Source organism: Natator depressus, chromosome 11 (assembly GCF_965152275.1).
Source record: "Natator depressus isolate rNatDep1 chromosome 11, rNatDep2.hap1, whole genome shotgun sequence".
NCBI classification, from domain to species: domain Eukaryota; kingdom Metazoa; phylum Chordata; order Testudines; family Cheloniidae; genus Natator; species Natator depressus.
The window spans coordinates 79522958-79543971 of NC_134244.1; the positions used below are offsets into that span (position 1 = coordinate 79522958).

The window sequence follows — 21014 nt, forward strand, 5'->3', positions numbered from 1 at the left end:
GTGTATGAGTGCTTGCAGGATCAAGGCTAACATTTTGAGACTAACTCAGCAAGTGCTGTTCCATGGCATCCATTGTTCCGAAGTCCTTACACAATATAAATGCTTAATTTATTGCCTCAGTGGTATAGTCTCTTACTGATGCGCATACAGATATTTTCATTAACATCTTTTGGGGGGTATATACCTCTTAAGATATACAGCAGACAATTGTGGGTTTGACCTCAGAGAAATTTTACATTCAGTTCACTAGTAATAAGAAATGTGCTTAAATGTCTACAGACTGAAATGATCAACCTATTGCTGCTAGCAGAATATCAGAACCTTTTTTGTTAGACCAAGAAATATTTGGAAAACATTTAACCAGGCGAACAGTTATGAGGCCTCTGATGGTCGGGCAACAAGACTGATCCAAGCAATTAAATAGGAGACATCAGCTATGAAGAAGATCACTAGCAGAAACAAAGATGGTATTATAATTAACGTTTTCTTTTTATTTACACCACAAGAATAACAAGTTGTCATAATGTGGTACAAAATACTGGACTCCTAATAAAGTTGAAATTGAAGTTGGTACTGTCGGAGAAAGACACCATTGGCCAGTAAAAAAAAACAAAACCAAAAAAACAAATAAAACAAAAACAAGAATGAGAAAAAAAAATTCCAACTCCACCAAGTAAAAGAAAGGACCATCAGAAAATTTTAGCACAAAGAATGCTACCATCACTTAAAGTAGGATCCATACAATAAGAGTGAAATTGTGTCTAAATTACAGAGTAAACCGGTAGCTGCTACCAATGGTGACATCATACTGAGCATGTATAGGTATAAAGTAGAATATAATATAGTTACAACTTTGATACTACATATCTGTAATAAGCTCTTGGGTGAATAATGTTCAAACCCATTCTCCCCCCCCCCCCCTTTTTATATATATATATATATATTATATATATAAGTTTGTCATTCTCATAAATTGGAAAATAGCGCCTCCACTATGGAGCACAGAAAAGTGTTAATTTATTTTCTTTCAATAGGATACTTTTTCATCAATATCAAAGTACATGAAGCAGAGCTGAGAACAAGCCCAGCTTCGTCACAATGAAGAAACGTTTTTATTCCATTTGATGTAAAGTCTTATTTTAAACCACAGTGCTTGCACAGTACACGACTGTTTAAAGTGAAATCTAGTGAGACATTTCAAAATAATTAAAAAAGTTAACACAGCTGTGCTGAAGACTTAATCCTTTAAAATCCTTTTTCCCCCCTCAGAATGAATGATTAGATGTGTTAAAGGGATGAGCCCAACTCCCCGCCCTCCTAGCGAAGAGAAAAACAAAACAAAAAAGTCAACAAAAAGAAAAAACCCAACCAAATTTTTGTTTTAAAATGACACAGGCAGTTTACTGTGTGTGTTCTGTGTAGTTTCCCTAAAACACTGTTTTCCACATAAATACAATAAACTCTATTATTGGTATGTCACAAGTGCTAGATAAAATTTTTCTTCTTAAAATGAGAAATGATTAAGTAGTCCTTTTTATTTATCTTTTTACAATAAAAAGCACAATTTCTTAAGTTCAGTAAGATGCAATTCCCCCCACCCCCACTCTCTTTCCTTTTTTGTGTGTGTTTGACAGAAAATTGCCTCAACCTTTGTCTCTGCAAATCCCATGAGAGGGGAAATTTTGTTTTTCAAAGCTGCCAAGTTTGGCGTGCAAAATCTGTAGACAATATAAAGACATGCCAACCTTACAGACCATGCAACCTCAAGGTGTAGGAAACTTAAAAAAATATATTCATATATATTTATATATATATATTTATATATATCAATGCCCATAAAACACATGGGCCCAAAAAGTTTACAAAAAGGAAGAATGGAATGAATACATGACTGCGACTAATAAAAAAGGAATGTTTCGTATCGAAAGTAAAAAACAAAATGATCAATTGTGTACTGCAAACTGGGACTCGCTCCTCTGCAAGACTATTTGAAGATGTTGCTTAGTTTCCAAACAGGCAAAAGAAAAAAATTATTATTGTACTGGGCCACCCCAAAGGCTTGGCTACAAAGTGATGCACTGTGTTGCTGGCACAACTTTTGGTCTCTTGCTGGTGGAGCTGAAGTGCATCATGCTTGGGTTCAGGAGGGGAAGTAGTAAGGAAAGGGAAGGAGTGCTCATTCAATCTACCTGCAATGCACCTCTTTGGTGGCTACTCCAGAGAGTTTGCTAGCATTCCTCTCAGGACTGGGTGCTCACTGACCCAGGGCTGAGCAACATTTTCTTAGAAGGCTACTGAAATGAAGAGGCCAAAAGCTCAAGAGGTGAAAAAATGGTTGTCTCCAAAACGAGGATCTCCAAAACAAGGACCTCCTTTCCCTTCTATCTGCACCAGTCAAGGTCAGACAGGCCACCCAGACGTGGCCTGTCGAGTGAGTGTAGCCAAGTAAGGTTTTAGCCAATCCAAGTGATCTAGACTTTGGAGTAGACTGATGAGTTGTGAAGTCTTGGTAAGTCTTTCCATTGATGGCAATAACTTAATGAAATGATTTAAAATAAATGAACAATGCATCTTGAAAGTGACAAGATGGAAGGGTACTGAATATTTCAGACTATTGCCAATCATCTAATTTTAAAGAAATCAACTCAATCTGTCAGCAATTGTTCACAAGGAAAGAGGAACACAAATATTTTCCACAAGTGATACCAAGATTGTTAATAAAAAAAGGGTTAGGACAGTCTGGATACAAACAGGATCGTGTATATGTTGATATTGCCAACATTTATGAATGGGTAAATGATTTAAAATATGAAATCACAGGATTCCACAGCCAAATTATGTTTTAGATCACAGCAGCAAAGTGGTCATTTAAAAAACCAATGCATACACATATTTTGCATTTTTATATTTGAACCTTACTGTTAGAATATGCTGAAGACAGTTCTAATAACCAAAACATTTCATAATTTTAAAGGTACTTGGGTTAGCAAAAACTCAAATACAGTAGTGTCTGTTTTTTAAATTGCATTGTAAAACAAAGCAAAGAACCCTCTTGCGCTTGCTCACTTGTATGGTATGTTTCAAATTCTTTCCACAAGCCTGAATTCAGTATGTTCTGAATGGAATGAAAAACCTACGTCAAGAACTGGAAAATAAGTTAATACAAAATGACCCTGTCAGTTGTCAGAATAATAAAAAAAAAAATTAAAAATACCCTTGGTTGTTCAGATAAAGGATCTGTGCTATCCTACTTTGCTTTGAAAAGGTACATGTGTCTATTTGGTCTCCTTTAGTCACCTAACTCCACAACTCAAGGATTATCTGCTTATACTGAGGGCCAGCTCCGAAAGGCAATAGGGAAAAAATCAATGGAGCTGAAGATTAAAACTCTCTCACCCAACAATGACTTCATCTTAAAAATAAATTTGAAAAAAAAGTTCTTTGGAGGACTAAAATTACAATTCTAGCAATGGTGGTTCAGAAAGATGCTTAGTGTGCGTGAGTGAATGCTAGTTGCCTCAATAGTGTCTGGCAAGCCTTCAATATGGTAGCTACTAATGCCATATATAATCCTCACCACAATCCACATGGAGGATATGATACATCACCCATTGTAATACTACTATGCTTAAGGTAAAACTCCTTATTTTCTTTACACAGCTTCTATCACAGAACTGAGGAAATATACAATCATTGGTATCATACAAAAGAGACCATTGGATTCCCCTCTTTTAGTTAAATGCACGCTATCTGAAAATAAACTCTGACAATCTGCAACAGTTCCTTACAACTGTGGAAAGCTGCTCACTGTACAAGAGACTTAAAAAAATCCCCACAGAAAGTAATGTACATGCATGAGATTAGGGAAGAAAAATGATGACATTGTTACCATTCAGAAAAACAACTGCCCAATGTAAAATAAATGTAAGATTCACACAAACAAGGCTTCTTTAGGGTTTTTGTGAAATATCAATATAAAAATTAACAGGAAATTCATAATCTTTGCTTAAAAACTCATTTTTTTGTTAGAAAACCTTAAATTAAAATACAAATGTTTAGGGTAGTTGCCCAGTGGCTAATGTGTTGGTGTTCTGAAAACTTTCCAAACTGTAGTTTGAAAATGCTCAAGTTTCAAACTAGATCCCTCTCCAAAAGCACCTTTACATTCCAATTAACAAATAAATCTTTCATTAGAGACCTTTCAATGGCTACTTTTATAGTCTGCATTTATTATATATATTTATTTTATATAAATGCATTATAAATATTTATCAATAATTCATAAGAATCAGATTTCTAAGCTTGGAATACATTTGTTGTATATATATATATATATATATATATATATATATATATATATATATATACACACACACATACACACACACACACACACACACACACATACATACATACACACACACACCCTAACAATTTAAGCACTATCTCATGCTAGTTGCTTTTAATGAAAAGCATTCCAATCTTAAAACTGCAGTTGTGTCTATTGCATGCTTCAACAACCAGATTGGTAAATTCAATTTCTACATAATGTCTGAGAGAGAAATGTTTGAAAATGTGTTTTCAATATTGGTTGAATTTCAAAGATCCAACAGTATTTGCCACTTCCTTGGCAACTACCTTAATTTTTTTCCCCACAGCAATAAAACAAAACAAAAAATCCAAACTTCAGACAGTTTTGGAGATGCTCTATCCAGCTGATGCCTGCTTCCAGTAATCATGCCAGCACAAACCAGTCTTCCTTCCCGATGGCAGTTCTTGGCTTTCCCAGAGGAAATATGTTGACAAACTGCTGCTGTTCTTTTTCTTAAGGCATTGTTCCTCAAACTTCAGAAAATCCAGCTGCACCAAATCCATCAGCTCAATTAAAAAAAAAGGCACAAACTCATCTTCAGATGGCTTTGGAGTTACTAAAGCCGACTTCTTCTGAGCTCCATTTCCTCTTTTTTTTTTTTTTTTGTATTTTTTTTAAATATATATATGCATATGTGTGTGTGTGTATGTGTGTGTGTGTGTGTGTATATATATATATGTATATATATATATATATATGACTAGTCCTCTTTCCCCCACCCTCCCCATTAAAAATACACCATCTCGCATTTCTTCTGGTTTTGAAGAGAATGTCTGACTCACAGGTAGGTGAGAGCCATTTAAAAAAAAATCCAAGAAACAAAACTACAAGATGGGTTGAGTGGTTCAAACGGAGATTGCTGAATTGTGGGTAATCAAACTTTAAGCACCAGTTTTAAATGAAGTTTGTTTGTTTTTGTGTTGTTGAATCTTTAATTATTATTTTTAGAAAAAAATTGACAACTTTGCCAAAGACTTTCATGGGCTTTGTTCCCCTCATGGCTTCCATTGAGGAGCAGAAGAAGAGTGCCCAGCATACGTGCTTGTCTTCAACACTGCTGCTCTTCACAGCATTTTTCCTTTTCTGTATATACTGTATACGTGTGTATATATATATGGAGAGATTTTTCTGTTGCTGTGTTTTACACCTGGTTGTCCCTTCTGTATTCTGTAAGAAAACCATGACAGGACGCAGGAGTAACAAGAGAAAGCTTCTTGGCAGAGCTTCAAGACAAAGACGAACAAACAGGAGAACTCCAGTTCAAAGGTGAATGCTACAGGGGAGGCTCCTCTTCCATGGGTTCATCATCTGGTCTGTAAACAATTTCACCCAAAGGAGGCAGGATGAGTGGAGGGAGAAAAAGAAAAAAGGGGAGGGGCATGACAAGGATGAGAAATTCACAGTGTGCTGTGTACAAAAATGTTACACTTTCTCTTCCGCACTAATGTGTGTTTTCCCCAAAACGCTCACTAACACCCAGTTTGCAAACCCTCCCCTACCAACCCATGTAAGTTTTACTCACCCAGTCTGTTAAGAATTAAACTGTCTTTCAAACTTTTTGGAGAGTCTGCTACAAGGGGAAAGAAGCATTTCTCCAGGTTTTCTAAAGTTCAAGATCATCACACTGAAGAGCTGACACCCCTCCAGTCTTGATGAACGCGTGTATTCGGCTGCTTTGGACCGGAGGAGACAGTGTGTGTATAACATATTAAGATTCAAGACATGGTTGGCACTGTCACCATTGTCCTGGCAAGTCTAAGAGGGTGTAATAAAACAGAGGGGCAGGAGCCACTTACTGTTGAAATAATTACCCTGACGATACTGGGAATGTGTCCAGTTAAAAGGAAATGACAAAAAGATGAAGTCAGACTCTGCACTGCATCACCAGATGGTTACACACATCATTGTCCACCCTACTAACGGCTCCTATCTCTGAGATTTGTTAGATGGATGGAAGTGAAGGGAACTCACCTCTTGTCAGCTGGCTTCACGCCCACTGACAGAGATGCCATGGCTGTTACTGTTTCTGCTTCTTCAGTCTCACACTTCTGTGCCTCGATCAAGGAGTACCCCACCGTGGAGGAGTAACGCTGGAGAGAATGCCAATACTTGCCTAAATGAGACATACGAAAACAGACTGTTAGGCCAGCTGTTGCACCACACAGTTATGATGTTATGAGTTATTATGAAAAGTGAGCAGACTTGGGGCTTGGTGCTTTTAGTGTCACCACAGTCTTGCACTCAGATTGAGCCTGATAATTGAAACGTTATGGGTGAGATTTTCAAAGCACTCAGCATTGGCCTATCTGAGATCCCATTGAAGCCTTTGCTAAAACTCCCACTGGTTTTTCAAAGCCAACACTGGGCACTTTTGAAAAGCTCTCTCTACACATGTAGGAATCATATCACCTGCCAATTAAATGCAACCACATCTGAGGATGTCTCATCCCTCCTCTCCAGAGCCTATGGAGGGCTGGGGTTTGTGTGGGGAAGACACATCCATCCTTCCTCAAGTCCTATGCAGCTTACAAGGAAAAGTAAATACAGCCTGAATCTGTATTAATTTATCACGGGCTCTCCCCTCCCCCCACTCTCAGGGTTGCAGCTGGGAGCTGCAGCCTGGTGGGGGGGTTCTTGAGGAGGTGGCACTGGAGCAGTCTTGGCTAGGGTTACCATATGCCCGGGTTTTCCCGGACATTGCCTGTTTTTTGAGCCTTTGTCCTCTGTCCGGGTGGATTTTTCAAACAACAGGCAATGTCCAGGGGGTTTTCTGAGCAGACATTGCAATTTAGAAAGAGCTTGGATTGGTTCGCTTCCTGATTGGTCCCTCCCCCGCATCGACAGCTGATTGGTCCATTTTCCTGTAGCCACAGTTGCCAGATCCCACCCACTCAGGCCCCCAGCTCGCAGCCCTGGGGCGAGGGTCCCACAAGGAGGCACTGACTGACAGCTGTCACCGCATCCTGGGCTTGTGCCAGCTGGTTGACAGGGATTGACACTGTCCCTCCGCCCCACCTCCAGTGAGTACCCCTGCTGCAGGCACTCCCTCCAGCTCCCCCAATGTACCCCCCCCAAATGCTCTCTTTTTGAGAACCTGAAATATGGTAACCCTAGTCTTGGCTGATGTGGGAGGATGCAGAGACCCCAGCAAGCCATCCACACTCTGTGCTCCTTCCCCTAGCTGTGGGCTGGGAGCAACTGCAACCGAGCTCCCCTTCCACGGCTCCCCTCACACATGGAACATCTCTTGGCCTTTGCCTGCTCCATTTAGCCGAGTCGATCATGCTGAGTGCGGGGGAGGAGGGGGGAAAAGGGACACAGAAGGAAGAGGCTTAGTGTTGTTCAGTTCAGAGGATTATCCATGAAAGAGTACCTTCCCCACAGACTGGGGATGGGATGAAGTGGAGGATACTACTCCCTGCTGCCCCTAAGTTTGGCTTCCAAATCCAAGTTAGCAACAGATAAAGGCAGGAGTGCTGAACCACTGCTCTGTCTCCATGGCCAGAGCCAGAGAAACCTTTGGCAAGGTGGCAAAACATCCAGAGACCCATGGATAAGTCTGAGCTGCCTCTAGTATTTGCCAGCAGAGCGGTACAGCCCAAATGTCTCAGACAGAGGGAGAGGTCATGGTTCAAAAAACAGAACAGTTCATCAGCTCTTTTAATGTATTTCTTCATTTGCTTTTATGGCTCACAACACAGTGAGGGGGAAAATACCATAGTAATTTTGCAGCCCTGGATACATGAAGACTGGAATACAGACATGGTTGTAAAATCATCACCGTGACCAATTTAGTATCAAGAGCTGCAGAAAGGAATCTGGTACATGAGTGCTCAGTCTGAAGATCTGGTTATCTGATAAATATGCTGGCCAACCTGAGGTAATGATGGCCTCCCAAAGCGAGAAGCTGAGGAGTTCTCCATATGGAAAAGCCAGTGGACTTCTACATGGTAACTATGATGATTCACAATGATAAACAGTCTGGCTAATTCTACAGCAACAGTACAGTTATTAGCTGAATATCTGGCATTAGTACCATGCTGCTTTGTTAACATATGTTATCACAGCGGTGCTGTCAAAATAAAGATCTGTTTTTAAATAAGTGTTTACTGTAGCTATGGAAACCAGCATATAATTAGCACAAACAGTTTGTTTGCTAAGACATTTAAAGTATTTAGAGGCAACAATTTTTCACTATGTCTGAACTTTACACCTGGGCACAGCACAATGGAACATCCTTTTAACGAAGCAGTTTCTTGGAAACCAGGGGTAAAATCTTGGTGCCACTGAAATCAGTGGGAATTTTGCCATTGGCCTGGGGGGGGAAGAGAGGGTCAGGGTTTCACCCCAGTTTGTCTCCTTCAGACAATAAGGTGCATTTAAAATTAAAGTGGAATGAAGAGGCTGATATGTCAACACAGTCCGAAGTCGGAATTACTGTCTGCCAAGAACCCTGGATTCTGTGGCCGTTCAACACTGGAAGAAACATGTGAAAACAAACTTCTGCCCCGCATTGCCGAAGACTTTGTTGAATATGCTTTCCCAGCATCCTTCCAAGCAAACTCTGATTCAGCTCTGGTTTTGGATCCACTGGTTGTGAATGGAACTGCTCTTCTGCTTTGAACGGCTGAAGACAGGTGGAAGATATTAAATGGAGAGTTCACCTGCTTTTGCTGCTTATTCCTCACCTGAAGCCCCGTGGCAGTTTGGAAACCTTATAATGCCTGGTTGTGAAAAAGTTTAACGTCACCAACACCTGAGCTAGGTTTAGGTGAGGAAGCAGCAGCTACAGTTGGACTCTTAAAAATCCTCAGAAATTTAGAGCTAAGGAACAAAAATACAGAAAAAGGAAGGGTTGTTTTGTGGTTAAGGCACTGGACTGGAGAAATTGGAGGATTGGGCCAAAAGAAATCTGATGAGGTTCAATAAGGATAAGTGCTGGGTCCTGCACTTAGGATGGAAGAATCCAATGCACCGCTACAGACTAGGGACCGAATGGCTAGGCAGCAGTTCTGCGGAAAAGGACCTAGGGGTGACAGTGGACGAGAAGCTGGATATGAGTCAACAGTGTGCCCTTGTTGCCAAGAAGGCCAATGGCATTTTGGGATGTATAAGTAGGGGCATAGCGAGCAGATCGAGGGACGTGATCGTTCCCCTCTATTCGACACTGGTGAGGCCTCATCTGGAGTACTGTGTCCAGTTTTGGGCCCCACACTACAAGAAGGATGTGGATAAATTGGAGAGAGTCCAGCGAAGGGCAACAAAAATGATTAGGGGTCTAGAGCACATGACTTATGAGGAGAGGCTGAGGGAGCTGGGATTGTTTAGTCTGCAGAAGAGAAGAATGAGGGGGGATTTGATAGCTGCTTTCAACTACCTGAAAGGGGGTTCCAAAGAGGATGGCTCTAGACTGTTCTCAATGGTAGCAGATGACAGAACGAGGAGTAATGGTCTCAAGTTGCAATGGGGGAGGTTTAGATTGGATATTAGGAAAAACTTTTTCACTAAGAGGGTGGTGAAACACTGGAATGCGTTACCTAGGGAGGTGGTAGAATCTCCTTCCTTAGAGGTTTTTAAGGTCAGGCTTGACAAAGCCCTGGCTGGGATGATTTAACTGGGAATTGGTCCTGCTTCGAGCAGGGGGTTGGACTAGATGACCTTCTGGGGTCCCTTCCAACCCTGATATTCTATGATTCTATGATTCTATGAAATGGGTTCAACTGCTGACTCTGCCACAGACTGCCTGGGGGACCTTGGGCAAGACACTTTGGCAAACTTTTCAAAAACACTCAAATGATTTAGGAGCCTAAAGTCCATTTTCAAAAGTCACTTAGGTACTTAGGAGCCAAAATCCAAGTAACTTCCAATGTGACTTAAAACTCCCAAGTATCTTACTCACTTTTGAAAATTTTGCCCTTAATTTCTCAGGTCCTTGCTTCCCTACCTGTAAAATGGGGACAACACTTTCCTTCTCCAATTTGTCTTTTCTATTTAGATTATAAAATAATCTAGGAATAGGTTCTTCTGTGTGTATGTGTTTGGTATATTGGGGTCCCCAGTCTTGCTTGGGGTCTCTTGGAGCTACAAATAAACAACACCATTAGCAGAAGTTCAAAATGTTCCATGCTGACACGGCAGCATTTTACTGTTAAAAGCGTAGGCAAGCCTACGATTCCAGTACTTCTACCCAATGCTGGGTTTAAGTTCTATTAATGTTCGTTCTTAATTAGAAGCTGTAACAATTCCCAATTCCACTTCTTTAATAGCCATGATAGGCTGTACATAAGCACTACGGATACATCCCACCACACACAGCACAAGGAGGAAACTTGACGTTAACCTGTGTTTAGTTCCTTTAACAAATGGCCTCAACCTCAATTTCTTCACCAACAGCAGGACAATTTGCTTTATGTGTACGATTACTAAGAGAAATGCATCACTTGGGTTTACAGTTGGTTTTGGGTTAGGGTGAGAGAAAGGAAACCAAAAGATAAACCCATCCTCCTCCAGTCTGACCTCATGTCTGAACACTATGGGTATGTTTCAAAAGCTGCGTAGACAACGCTTTGAAGTTGCGCCTTAAGCCTCCCGGTGGATGGGTGATGGATTTCAGAGCCTGGGCTCCAGCCTGAAGCACAATGTCTGCACAGCCCTTTTTAGAGCACTGGTGCGAGCCCACGTCTATCAACCTGTGCTGGGAGGCTTGCTGCTGTGAGCTGTGTAGCCGTACTCTTCACAGTCGCGCAATTCTGCATCTTGCGTGTTCAGCTCATGGCTGCACAGGGTATGTTTACTGTACACTGACCATCAGCAAACCAGCTGAAGTAAATCTAGCAGATCTTGGGAGAATTTATTTACTATAATCATTAAGATGGAGGTGTCAAAACAGTGTTGCCTGAGACAGCTCAGAGGAAAATTATCTGAGTCAAGCTTATATATACTCACTGTGTATCTCAATTACTTTTTCCATGGAATGCACTGCATTGGCATTTGCCCTCTGCTGCAAGACGTTTTCTGGAAGAGGATCAAGCTGAAAAAAATGGAATAGAAATAGCAGAGAATTTTAAATTCACATTACTGTATATACTCTGTATCCAAGTGGTCTTCAAGACACTGTATATACTGTAATCTGTACTGAGTGCCCAGTCCCTCGTTTGATTTCCATGATTTAACTGGGAATTGGTCCTGCTTCGAGCAGGGGGTTGGACTAGATGACCTTCTGGGGTCCCTTCCAACCCTGATATTCTATGATTCTATGATTCTATGATCTGACCCTACTTAAAATTCTGGATATGAAAACTTTCTAACCGGTCTTCTCATTATTGTACACTTCAGTTTTGCGTGCGCACACACCCAGAGCCTTACAGATGTGCGACATTTAATGACTGGAAGCTGAATAGAAAACTTGGGGAATTAAATTGTTCACTGCCATGAACATGTAGCAGTACTTTTTGAAAAGTTTAGGCTCTGGATGAGAGTTTCCAAAGTCATGAGCCTTCTATCAGCTCCCACAGAAAACTGTATGTGCAGAATATTAAAAAAAGTTACGAGCTCCAATCCAGTTTAAATCTGAGTGACTCCTTCCTCCCAGCCTATTCTCTAACCTCCTTCTCACACGACCAAGTCTTATACCACATCTCCTCCTACTTCTTCCAGAATACTTGCCCACTACTCCCCAATTGCCATGAGCCACCGTGTGGCCCAAGGATGCTGCCGGCCACAGAATGTGAATACCTACATGCCTCCTAAGGTCCACAGGATGAGAGCTCCACTAGTGTCCAGCTCAGAAATAGTGCAGGACAGAAGCCGTTTTTAAGGATCTTAGAACATGTGCAACTGGAAAGGATGCCTGAGCTTTGACAGTCATAAGCACTCTTAGAATAGCTACTCTGCTTTGGTGAGCTAGGCAGAGCCCTGTTCTACGGTCTTCCCCACCTTTCATTTGTCAACAAACACATTTCATTTGTCAGTCATTGTGGCGCAGAGAGAAATATTAATAAGGGAGAAAGTGGATACCTTTACTGTTTTTTTTTTTATATAGCCTGTATATAAGATGTAGATCTATTTCTATGTAACGTTTGAAGTGGAAAAACAAAGCCGTATATAGGTTAAAGGGGCCTCAAAAAAAAGTTAGATACCAGCCAAAAGAGAAACTTTTAAATGGCTTTGAACTCCTAATCCAATGAATGTATTTACTTGTAACTTTCCCCAAAATAAAATTTGTGCCCTCCGAGTAAATGTCATAATTTTGGTTAGGATAAACATGACTTTTCGTCCATTACAAAGGAACTGAAACCCCGCTTAAACTCTAAACTGCACAAAACCTTAAGTACAAAGCCACCAGGAACGCCTCCATAATAAGGAGTTTTTTGTAGCTCTTACTATCTGCTGGGTCAATCTTACCAGGGCAGATAAAGATTAACATATGGATTTAATGCCTATGAAATTTGTGCTTAAGTTACTGTGTGTAGAGAATTGTGTTATCAACCTTATTCTTTGTGATGTTGGTTTCTTTCCCGTCCTCCTTAAATAGTGAGAAACATTGAGAATAATGTGACAGAATTGAAATTGCAAGTTGAAAGGTGATACAGAGCTTTTAAAAAGTTCCTAGATTTTAATTTATACTATGTCCACATAAGAATGTCTTTTGGGGCTCAAGTGTCTTTGCATTCTAAATGCACACAGGACATGAACTGCTTGTCTCTGTTCTTATCCAAAGTCACACCTCTCAACCCTGGTGATAAAAAAAAAGTTCGTTAATAAGTTCCTGAGGAAAGGGAACATCTCTGTTTCCCTAAAAAGAGATGTGTGTATGTTTAGCAATGAGAGTAACTCAAAGAAGCTTTTCTGACACCTTGTCTGTACTAGGAGGCTATAGTTATACTGGCAAAACCATCCGGGGTGGATGCAACTGAATCAGTGTAAATGTACTGATGCAGGCGTAGCTTAGGACAGGTCCCGCAGAGAGCATAAGCTATACTTTTGGCTAGGTCTATACTATGAGTGCTTTTTGATATAGCTACACCAGTATACTATACTGGCAAAGTGCTCCTAGCGTCGGCACAGCTCATATTGGCAAAGGTGAGCTTTTGCTGGCTTAGCTTATTCCAGTCTCCTCCCCTCACCAACCTGAGCAAAATAAGCGATATCAACAAAAGCTCAGTTTTGCCATTATGACTCCGTATATAACAAGAGGCTTTTGGTGGCACACCTATGCTGGTCACAAATCACACTTCTTCACACCTGTGACCAGCATCGATCTGGCCGGCAAAAATCTGTAGTGTAGACCTGGTCTGTATAAGCACAGTTATACTGGTACGATTGCATCTATGCTAGGGATTTTAGCAGCATAGCTGTGTTGGTTAAAACAAATAATCACCCCCTAACTGGGCAATAATTCTTAGCTCAGGCCTCACAGAGAACAGCAATGTTTAGAATCTAACACAATACAGTGCCAACAAACTCAAACATAACATAATTCAAGTTTAAACATATGCAGGCTGTCCTACTGCATAGGGCCCGTAGCCATCTCCCAAACTGTGGGTAAGTATATTGTGGATGTTACAAGGGGCCAGATTTAATTTGGTGCGTTAGTGAATAGTGAATTTCCATTAACAATGCATTTGCTGTGAAAAAGTTCCTGAGCACACCCTTTAGAAGTAAATGGCACACCGTGTACAGGCCATTTCACTCGGCACGCACAGAACCTTTGTGGCACTTGGGGGTAGGGGAAGGAAAGACTGGAAAGGGAACATGGAAACCTCCCCTCTAAACTCTCCCTTGATTACATTTCCTTCTGTTTTTCTGGAATAGATTTTCCTCATGTCAGACAAAAAGAAGGCCAAAACTGTTCACTGTAAAGGAATTCCAAACTTTCAAATGAGAAGCATGCCATGAATATGCTGACACTGAGAAAACCACACTATTTCACTCCAATGTGTGGGGAAGGGGAGTCAGCAGACGAAAGGCAGCAATATGCCCATTAGCAGGACTTAGAAGCGGCATTTCAATTAATTACATGGGGGGGGGGGAGGACCCAGCTAGCACCACAATACACTGCATTCTGTAGCGAAGAGCTCTGTAATCCAATTGTGGCATGAGAACTCTGCCCATATCCCGTTCTGATCCTGCAGCCTTCAACCAATAAAAGAAATTTTAAAAAACCCACATTAAACTGTTTAAAGCAATACTCTTTTTCCTGAGGTTTTCATATTATTTGTTTGGGCGTTGGAAGACACAGAGAATGAGGCTGCGGCGATTTGAGCAACAGAATGTCAAAACCCCTCCTTCTCCCGTGTGCACAAATCAAGAACAAATGGACTTCTGTCAAAGGGTTTGTTTAGCCAAAGAGTCTGGGCAGGAAGTGAGAGATGCAGCACTAACAAATCTCATTTTGTTCAAACAGCCCCAGACATTGCCAGGGACAACAGTACAAGGGTTTTTTTTTTTTTTTTGTATACAGAGGGGCAAAAACTTCTTTTTGGATAACATTTTATGCTGAGTTAGTCTGTTCAGGATCAGAAAACTGCTCCTCAAAAGCTATGGCATCCTTTCCCCTTTAATAAAGTCAATCAAGGCATTTCGGTTACTATTGTTATACCTATAGCACTTGCTTCAGTTTCCATTAAGACTGAAAAATCCTGCTTCAAAAAAAACCCCAACACGTGATTAGAAAGGCTTTTTCCAGGGAGCCATGCTGCCAAGTGAGTAATCTTCACTTTTATCTTCAGAGGATACCCCAAGGTGCACACTGATCACAGGGGATCTGCCAATTCTGGGAGTGTCACCCCTAGCCTCTTTGGCCCACACGCAGGAACGTTACAAATATTTTAATACAGCATATCCATGATTCTGAAAGGGGTATGTTAAGTGTTCATGCTACATCAGGCTAGCAGAACAGTATGTCCCCTCTGGAATAGAGATCAGATCTGGAGTATATTACAGGGGAAAATAAGAGTTTGGTTTGTCGCTGTTCTTTTTAACTATAGTCCCTTTGTAGGTATTAGTTCCCTTTATTATTATTTAATATTAATTTTGTGGTCGCACAAGACTACAATGCCATCTAGCTCAATTCACAACACTACTCAAACGAGAACTGGAACAACAGGGGGCTACTTGCTAGGATCAGGCTGTACAGGCAGAACCGCACCTGGGTAGCTTGCAGTGCGCTATATATAGTATTTGGCTTTCCTTCACATCAGCTCTAAATGCCCTGACAACTAGTTAAACTCCCGGGCCGAGGGTTTCAAACAATGCCTGCCGTTTCCGGTGCCCAACTTGGAACACCCAGTCGGGGCTGGATTTTCAGAAAGTCCAACCACTGAAAAGTAGGGTCCTTTAACATGCCTCAGGCTGGGCACCCACAAATGGGGGCACCCACGCTCACTAGCCATGTCTGAAGACCTCGGCCACCGCCCAGCAACGTAAAAACAACAACTTATCAGCCACTAAATCATAGTACCACAGCTTAGCCACCCAAAGCCCTGGCTTGTGACTATTTGGTTGCCATTTGTATGGTACTTCCATGAGCACTGGAATCCATTTTGTCCCAAATTAAAAAAAAATTAATGAGACAAGGTGGGGGAGGTAATATATTTTATTGGACCAATTTCTGTTGGTGAGAGAGACAGACTTTTGAGTTTCTCAGAATTCTTCTTCAGGTCAGAAAAATTATATAATTTAAAAATCTGCCTACTAGAAATGATACAGGCTTAAACAATTTATATTTGATTCCTGTCTCATGTCAAGTGCTTGTTTTTTGACTCCGGGAGAAACTATTCCTCTTCACCTCATTTGTACAAAATTGTACTGAGCTCTTTATGAATACCCTTCAACTTCTCTTGATGTAGCAGTGCACTTAGCATTATCAAAGGCAGTGCTTGACTCTGAGCTGTAGACTAGCGGCTGCTCTGTCTGTGTGGTATTCTTTATGATGTAACTGCTGTGAGCAGTGGAATTGCTTATTGACAGCTTGTTTGTAATGTTTAAAACCTTTTATTTTAAGGGGCATGACTACCAAAGCTGGCACTAGACTGTGTGCGTGTGGTCTGAGGACCGGCCCAGGCACTTTCACTCTGTTACCGGCAGCCCTGTTTTCTAGGAGGATTGACATTACTCCTTCTTCACTGGAGTTTTCTTCCACAATACCAATGACGGTTCCATGTCAGATAATGAGCTGTGGGACAAAAAAGGCTGACGTTCACACGGTTTATTATCCTATGTGCAGGACCTCAACCAAGGTTCCCAAAGCTGGTCAGGACCTTTCGCCTTCATGATCTAGAGTGTAACATTTACACTGTCTTTTCAGAGACTGGCACAGACGTATGCATTAATAGCATTGCTGACTGTTATTTTCAGGAGGAGGTTTTAGCAGGTGGTTGAGAGGGGTGGCCAGAGCCCACAGCGAAGCCAGGACAACCATGGCCTGGAGGTGTTTGACAGGAGTGGCACTGAGGAATGACCAAAGGTATTCATGGCCATATCAGGCCAGCTCTGAGCATTTCATTCAATGTAGGGTGACCAAGGTTCTTGGAGTTTTCAGCCAGTCCCCCTCACCAAGTAGAGCAGTTCACTGCTGAGCCTGAGAAAGACTACCTCACTCATTCCCTCATGCCATACCCGGATGTGCTGAGGTGGCTGGTTACGGGAAGCCATGTTGTGTGGCTGGCTTGCTGTTCAGACACCTGCTGCGGATTCATGGTGTGGAGGATGCAGGGGTGTAGGTTGGGTGCCAAACCCCTCGTTACAAAGTATTATATAGCTCTGGCCAGACAACTGTCTTGGGGACACAGGCTCTCCTCTCTCAGGCAATCTTCTCTGCAGTCTTTCATGGTGCACTGGGGATGGTGAACTGGTGACTAGAGCTTGAAGCAGGCCTCAGCCTGGCAGTCTCCTCATGGATGATCTCTCTTAGCCCTGAAGTTTTGGCCTGCAACAATGTTATTTCAAAATGAACCAAGCGGGTGCTGGATTGTTGGTTCCCCTGTGGCAGGTGCTTAGTGAGCTTGCTTGCCCTACTCCAGCCATCTCAGGCCATAGCATCCCGTAGATGATATCCTTTTGTCTCTGCTTAATAAGTCTACTCTTCCCCCCTCTCTTCCCCGTGCAGTACTAACACTTTGCTACTCTTAGGGTAGAACTGGCCTTGGTGAACTCAGACCACAGAGCACTGAGGTCTCTTTTATTCCTTACAGGTATCACTGCCCCTATTGCTGGGGCCAGGCTCCCTAATCAAGATGCCCAGGAACTGGATGGGAAGTGTTCTGCTAGGTTCAAGATTACATCTGACAGGACACAGCGTCCCCTCTTCCAGATGAGTCAATCAATCCTTCATACTTATCTGTCTTGGCACTATCATTCTGCATCCTGGCTGGGACTCTGTGCTTGCATTTTCTCCTAACCTTGGAAGGACTGTTTCAGTGGTCTTCAGATACAGTTTGGATTTTAAGCAAATGCATCATTCACCAGGTACATTAACAAGCAGCTGTTCAGTACCAGCAATCACAGCTTGGCTTCCCTTTTGGACAGAATCCAGTTTTAAGCAGAGCGTCTGGTGGTGCATGCAATGGAATCGGTGGATTACCATCATGTGCAAGCTCTGGCTATAATGCCATCCCGCCCCATTTGATTGTGGGTAAAGCTCAAATTACGAATTTGGGTTAAGTGATATTGGACTGTACTGAAACACAGCCTTGAGTTTCTCCTGGAGATGTGCCAACAGATTGGTGGACCATGCAAGGAAAGGCATCAACTGGGAATGGAGTGTTTTTGTGCTTTCTTTTATGGAAAGATGCTGAAGCATGAGTGCATTACTTATGACAATCCAGCCTCAGATGTGACCTATAACACTGAAATAGGTAGTGTACTGAAAATTGGCTGGGTGATTTGCAGGTGGAATATACTAGCTACACTAGAGTCCAGTGCATCAAAGGTGGCTTCCCAGATGAAGGTTATATTCAGCAGGGATAACGGTGGTTTGATTTCACTGGAGTGGTTGGGAAAGGCTGGTACTTCAAACCCTCAGATCTCATTGCAACATTTGATGTTTCCCAGGTGCAGTAACTTGCCTAGTATCTAAATCATGTAAAAACACAGGCTTTGAAATAAGGTGGCCTGGTAGAGCTTGGATAGTTAGTATGTTTGGTACCTAAATACTGAAGGTAGAAGGAGGCCAGGTGTCTGTTCTGTGCTGCTGTTGCCTCCCCTGCTTTTCAGAGCTGTTAGCACATGCTGCCTTTAGGCGTCATCCCATTATGCTATTTAATAAAAGCTGCAGCTTGTTGGCCATAAGTTACATAAATTTAAGAAGTCCTCAGTGGATCCTGCCCTCCACAACCTTTATTTTTGCCAAAAAAGTCAAATTATTTGTAGTGGCTTTGAACAAATCAAAAAATGATAACTAAAAAAATATTAAAAAACTTCTGATGCTGCTAAATCATTTTACATTAAAATATTCTGAGATGCATAAAGCTTGCATTTATGTTTTAATATCCCTGATACTTGGGAATCACCCTGGGCGCTAGGGTTTGCAACCCCACACAGACATTTTCTTAAAATTAAAATTTTTATTTCAGCTGATGAATTTAATTTCGGCTTGTGGGGCCTGCATTTCCCCCTCATTTCCTTCTGTTTCGCTATATAATTTAGTCATATCTTAAGTTAGCAAATTTCCCCTGCAGCCTGTTGCTATCCACAGCTGGCTGTCCATGTGCGTGCATGCAAAATTGTCTAACACACTGTATATCAAACTTCATCAAAGGGCCCGCAGGATACAGCAACGGTGGCTCACTCCAACTTCCTTGCATTAAAAAGATTTTATAAAAGACCTTGATAAGACCAGTGTTTCCTGCTTTTTGATGTGTGTAAGTAAAAGAACATCGTCATGGTATCTGCACAGTCTTATAATCAGCTTAACAAAACCAAGAACAGGTCCATCCTTAAAAGCTTTTAAGTTCTTTACTGATATTCTGATGTAATTACAAAAAGAAAAAAAACCCACCCAAAAAAACAAAACAACAAATCGAATGTTCCTCTTTAAATTGTCTAAATATATGAACCATTTCAACTTAGCAAAGTGATTATTGGCAAGACATAATATAGGTAAATAAAATCTTTGGAGCACTTAAACTCAAAAAGGTGTGTGTTATGAAAGATGATTCCAACCAAGTTTATCACTGGGGAATAATGCTTGTTCAGAGCTTTAAACTGTGTGTTCTGCAAAGGTGGGAGGCTGCAGAAGAGCAGTTTTGATCCAAGGTTTGGATGAAGCCAAGGAAATCGCCTCTGATGATGAAGGGTCTGAGAGTCTGTAGTACAAGAAAATGAAGGGCTCTGACAAGCATTATACCACTGAATTGGGTGGTATGCCAGTGTCGCTGGTTCCCAAGTTACTGGGGGCCAAAAGAAGGATAGAGCTCCTTGGATAGAGTCTGGTTGGCTCAGTCATCCCCACTGGGGCATGTGACAAATCTGCCAAGCCAAAGCTCAAGGAATCAACAGCCTTTGAAGGCTCTGGTAGAGGGGAAGTCAAGAGAATTCGGAACAGGCATTATGATATCCTGACTATTCTCACCAGGGTCCGCTGGATTTATTAGTAAGATCTTCTCCAGAATCATCTTTCTCCCGGCAGAAATGCCCTTAATGTTTTGGAATCCACAGCTATGGAGTTGGCTGGAGCAGTCATTTATCAGCTATAGGTTGCCCATGCTTCTATGCAGAATCAAACCCAGCACTGGTGACTTCTTGGACGAGAAAAAAGCAGGTTCCTTGTCATTATATTGCAGCTCCACATCAAGGAGCTTTATGACTTGTTTATGGTTCAATGTCAGCTTTGAAGTCATGGTTCTCAACTTAGACAGCTCTAGAACCGAAAGATTACTCTGGTTTTCCTCTGTATGGCTGTGCACCTGGAGGCTTTTAACCCTATAGTCCTCCACCTGTTGCCTCCATAGTCTCTTCAGCAAGGAGGGGTGACAAGAGAACAAACTCTCTTCCTCCAAGGAACGCAAAGACTCCTGAAGAACTCCTCATCCTCCTTCATCTGATGGGCAGTCAGACTCGCTCTCTGGGGAAGGCGAGGAAATGGCCTTCAGAGGTGCTCCTCTCTATATTATCCCACGAGACTGTCTTGATTGCTTCCTTTTCTCCTCTAAGGGATGTCCGGGCCTTTCAAGATTTGCTTGAATTCATTACATATTTGTCTGGATGTCTCAGGACTCACTGAACTAGGGGCCTTCATGTCATCAGTTTGCAGTTGTATTGAGCATGGGTGAGTAGATCTGCCAAGCCCTGCATGGGAGTTATCCATGCATATCCCATGCAGAATGACAAATAGATCTTTGTGTTTAAATACACTGCAAAGTATGCATGGTGATCCTTTAATCGAAAAGACAGCCCAAAATAATTCACACAGCACACTGATTCAATCTGTGATGATATCCCACTTTAATAGCATAGCTCCAGTTTGAAAATATATCTAATCACTTTCACATGCTGCTGCAAGTCTCGGCTGTGTATGATACAGGCAACGAATAGAAGTGACATTGCTTTTCTTCACTCGTCTTCAACATTTATGTTTTGAAAGGCTCTTGAGAGCTTTTGCTACAATGACATCTTCTGAGCTAATAGTGGATACTTCCTAGGG

General features: G+C 41.7%; 1 protein-coding gene and 1 pseudogene across 2 annotated transcripts in view; both read right to left on the reverse strand.

Annotated features, from left to right (window-relative positions):
• Window positions 1-366: 366 nt before the first annotated feature.
• LOC141995666 (uncharacterized) lies at window positions 367-4276 on the reverse strand (annotated as a pseudogene).
• Window positions 4277-4451: 175 nt separating this feature from the next.
• HDAC4 (histone deacetylase 4) overlaps window positions 4452-21014 on the reverse strand; it is a 406948-nt gene continuing 390385 nt past the window's right edge. For both annotated transcript variants that reach the window (XM_074968253.1, XM_074968254.1), the window contains 3 exons: window positions 11318-11402; window positions 6344-6485; window positions 4452-5685 (listed from right to left, as the gene is read on the reverse strand). In XM_074968253.1, coding sequence (XP_074824354.1) covers window positions 5646-5685; window positions 6344-6485; window positions 11318-11402 — 267 coding nt within the window. In that variant the 3' untranslated portion in view covers window positions 4452-5645. The remainder of the gene's footprint in view (window positions 5686-6343; window positions 6486-11317; window positions 11403-21014) is intronic.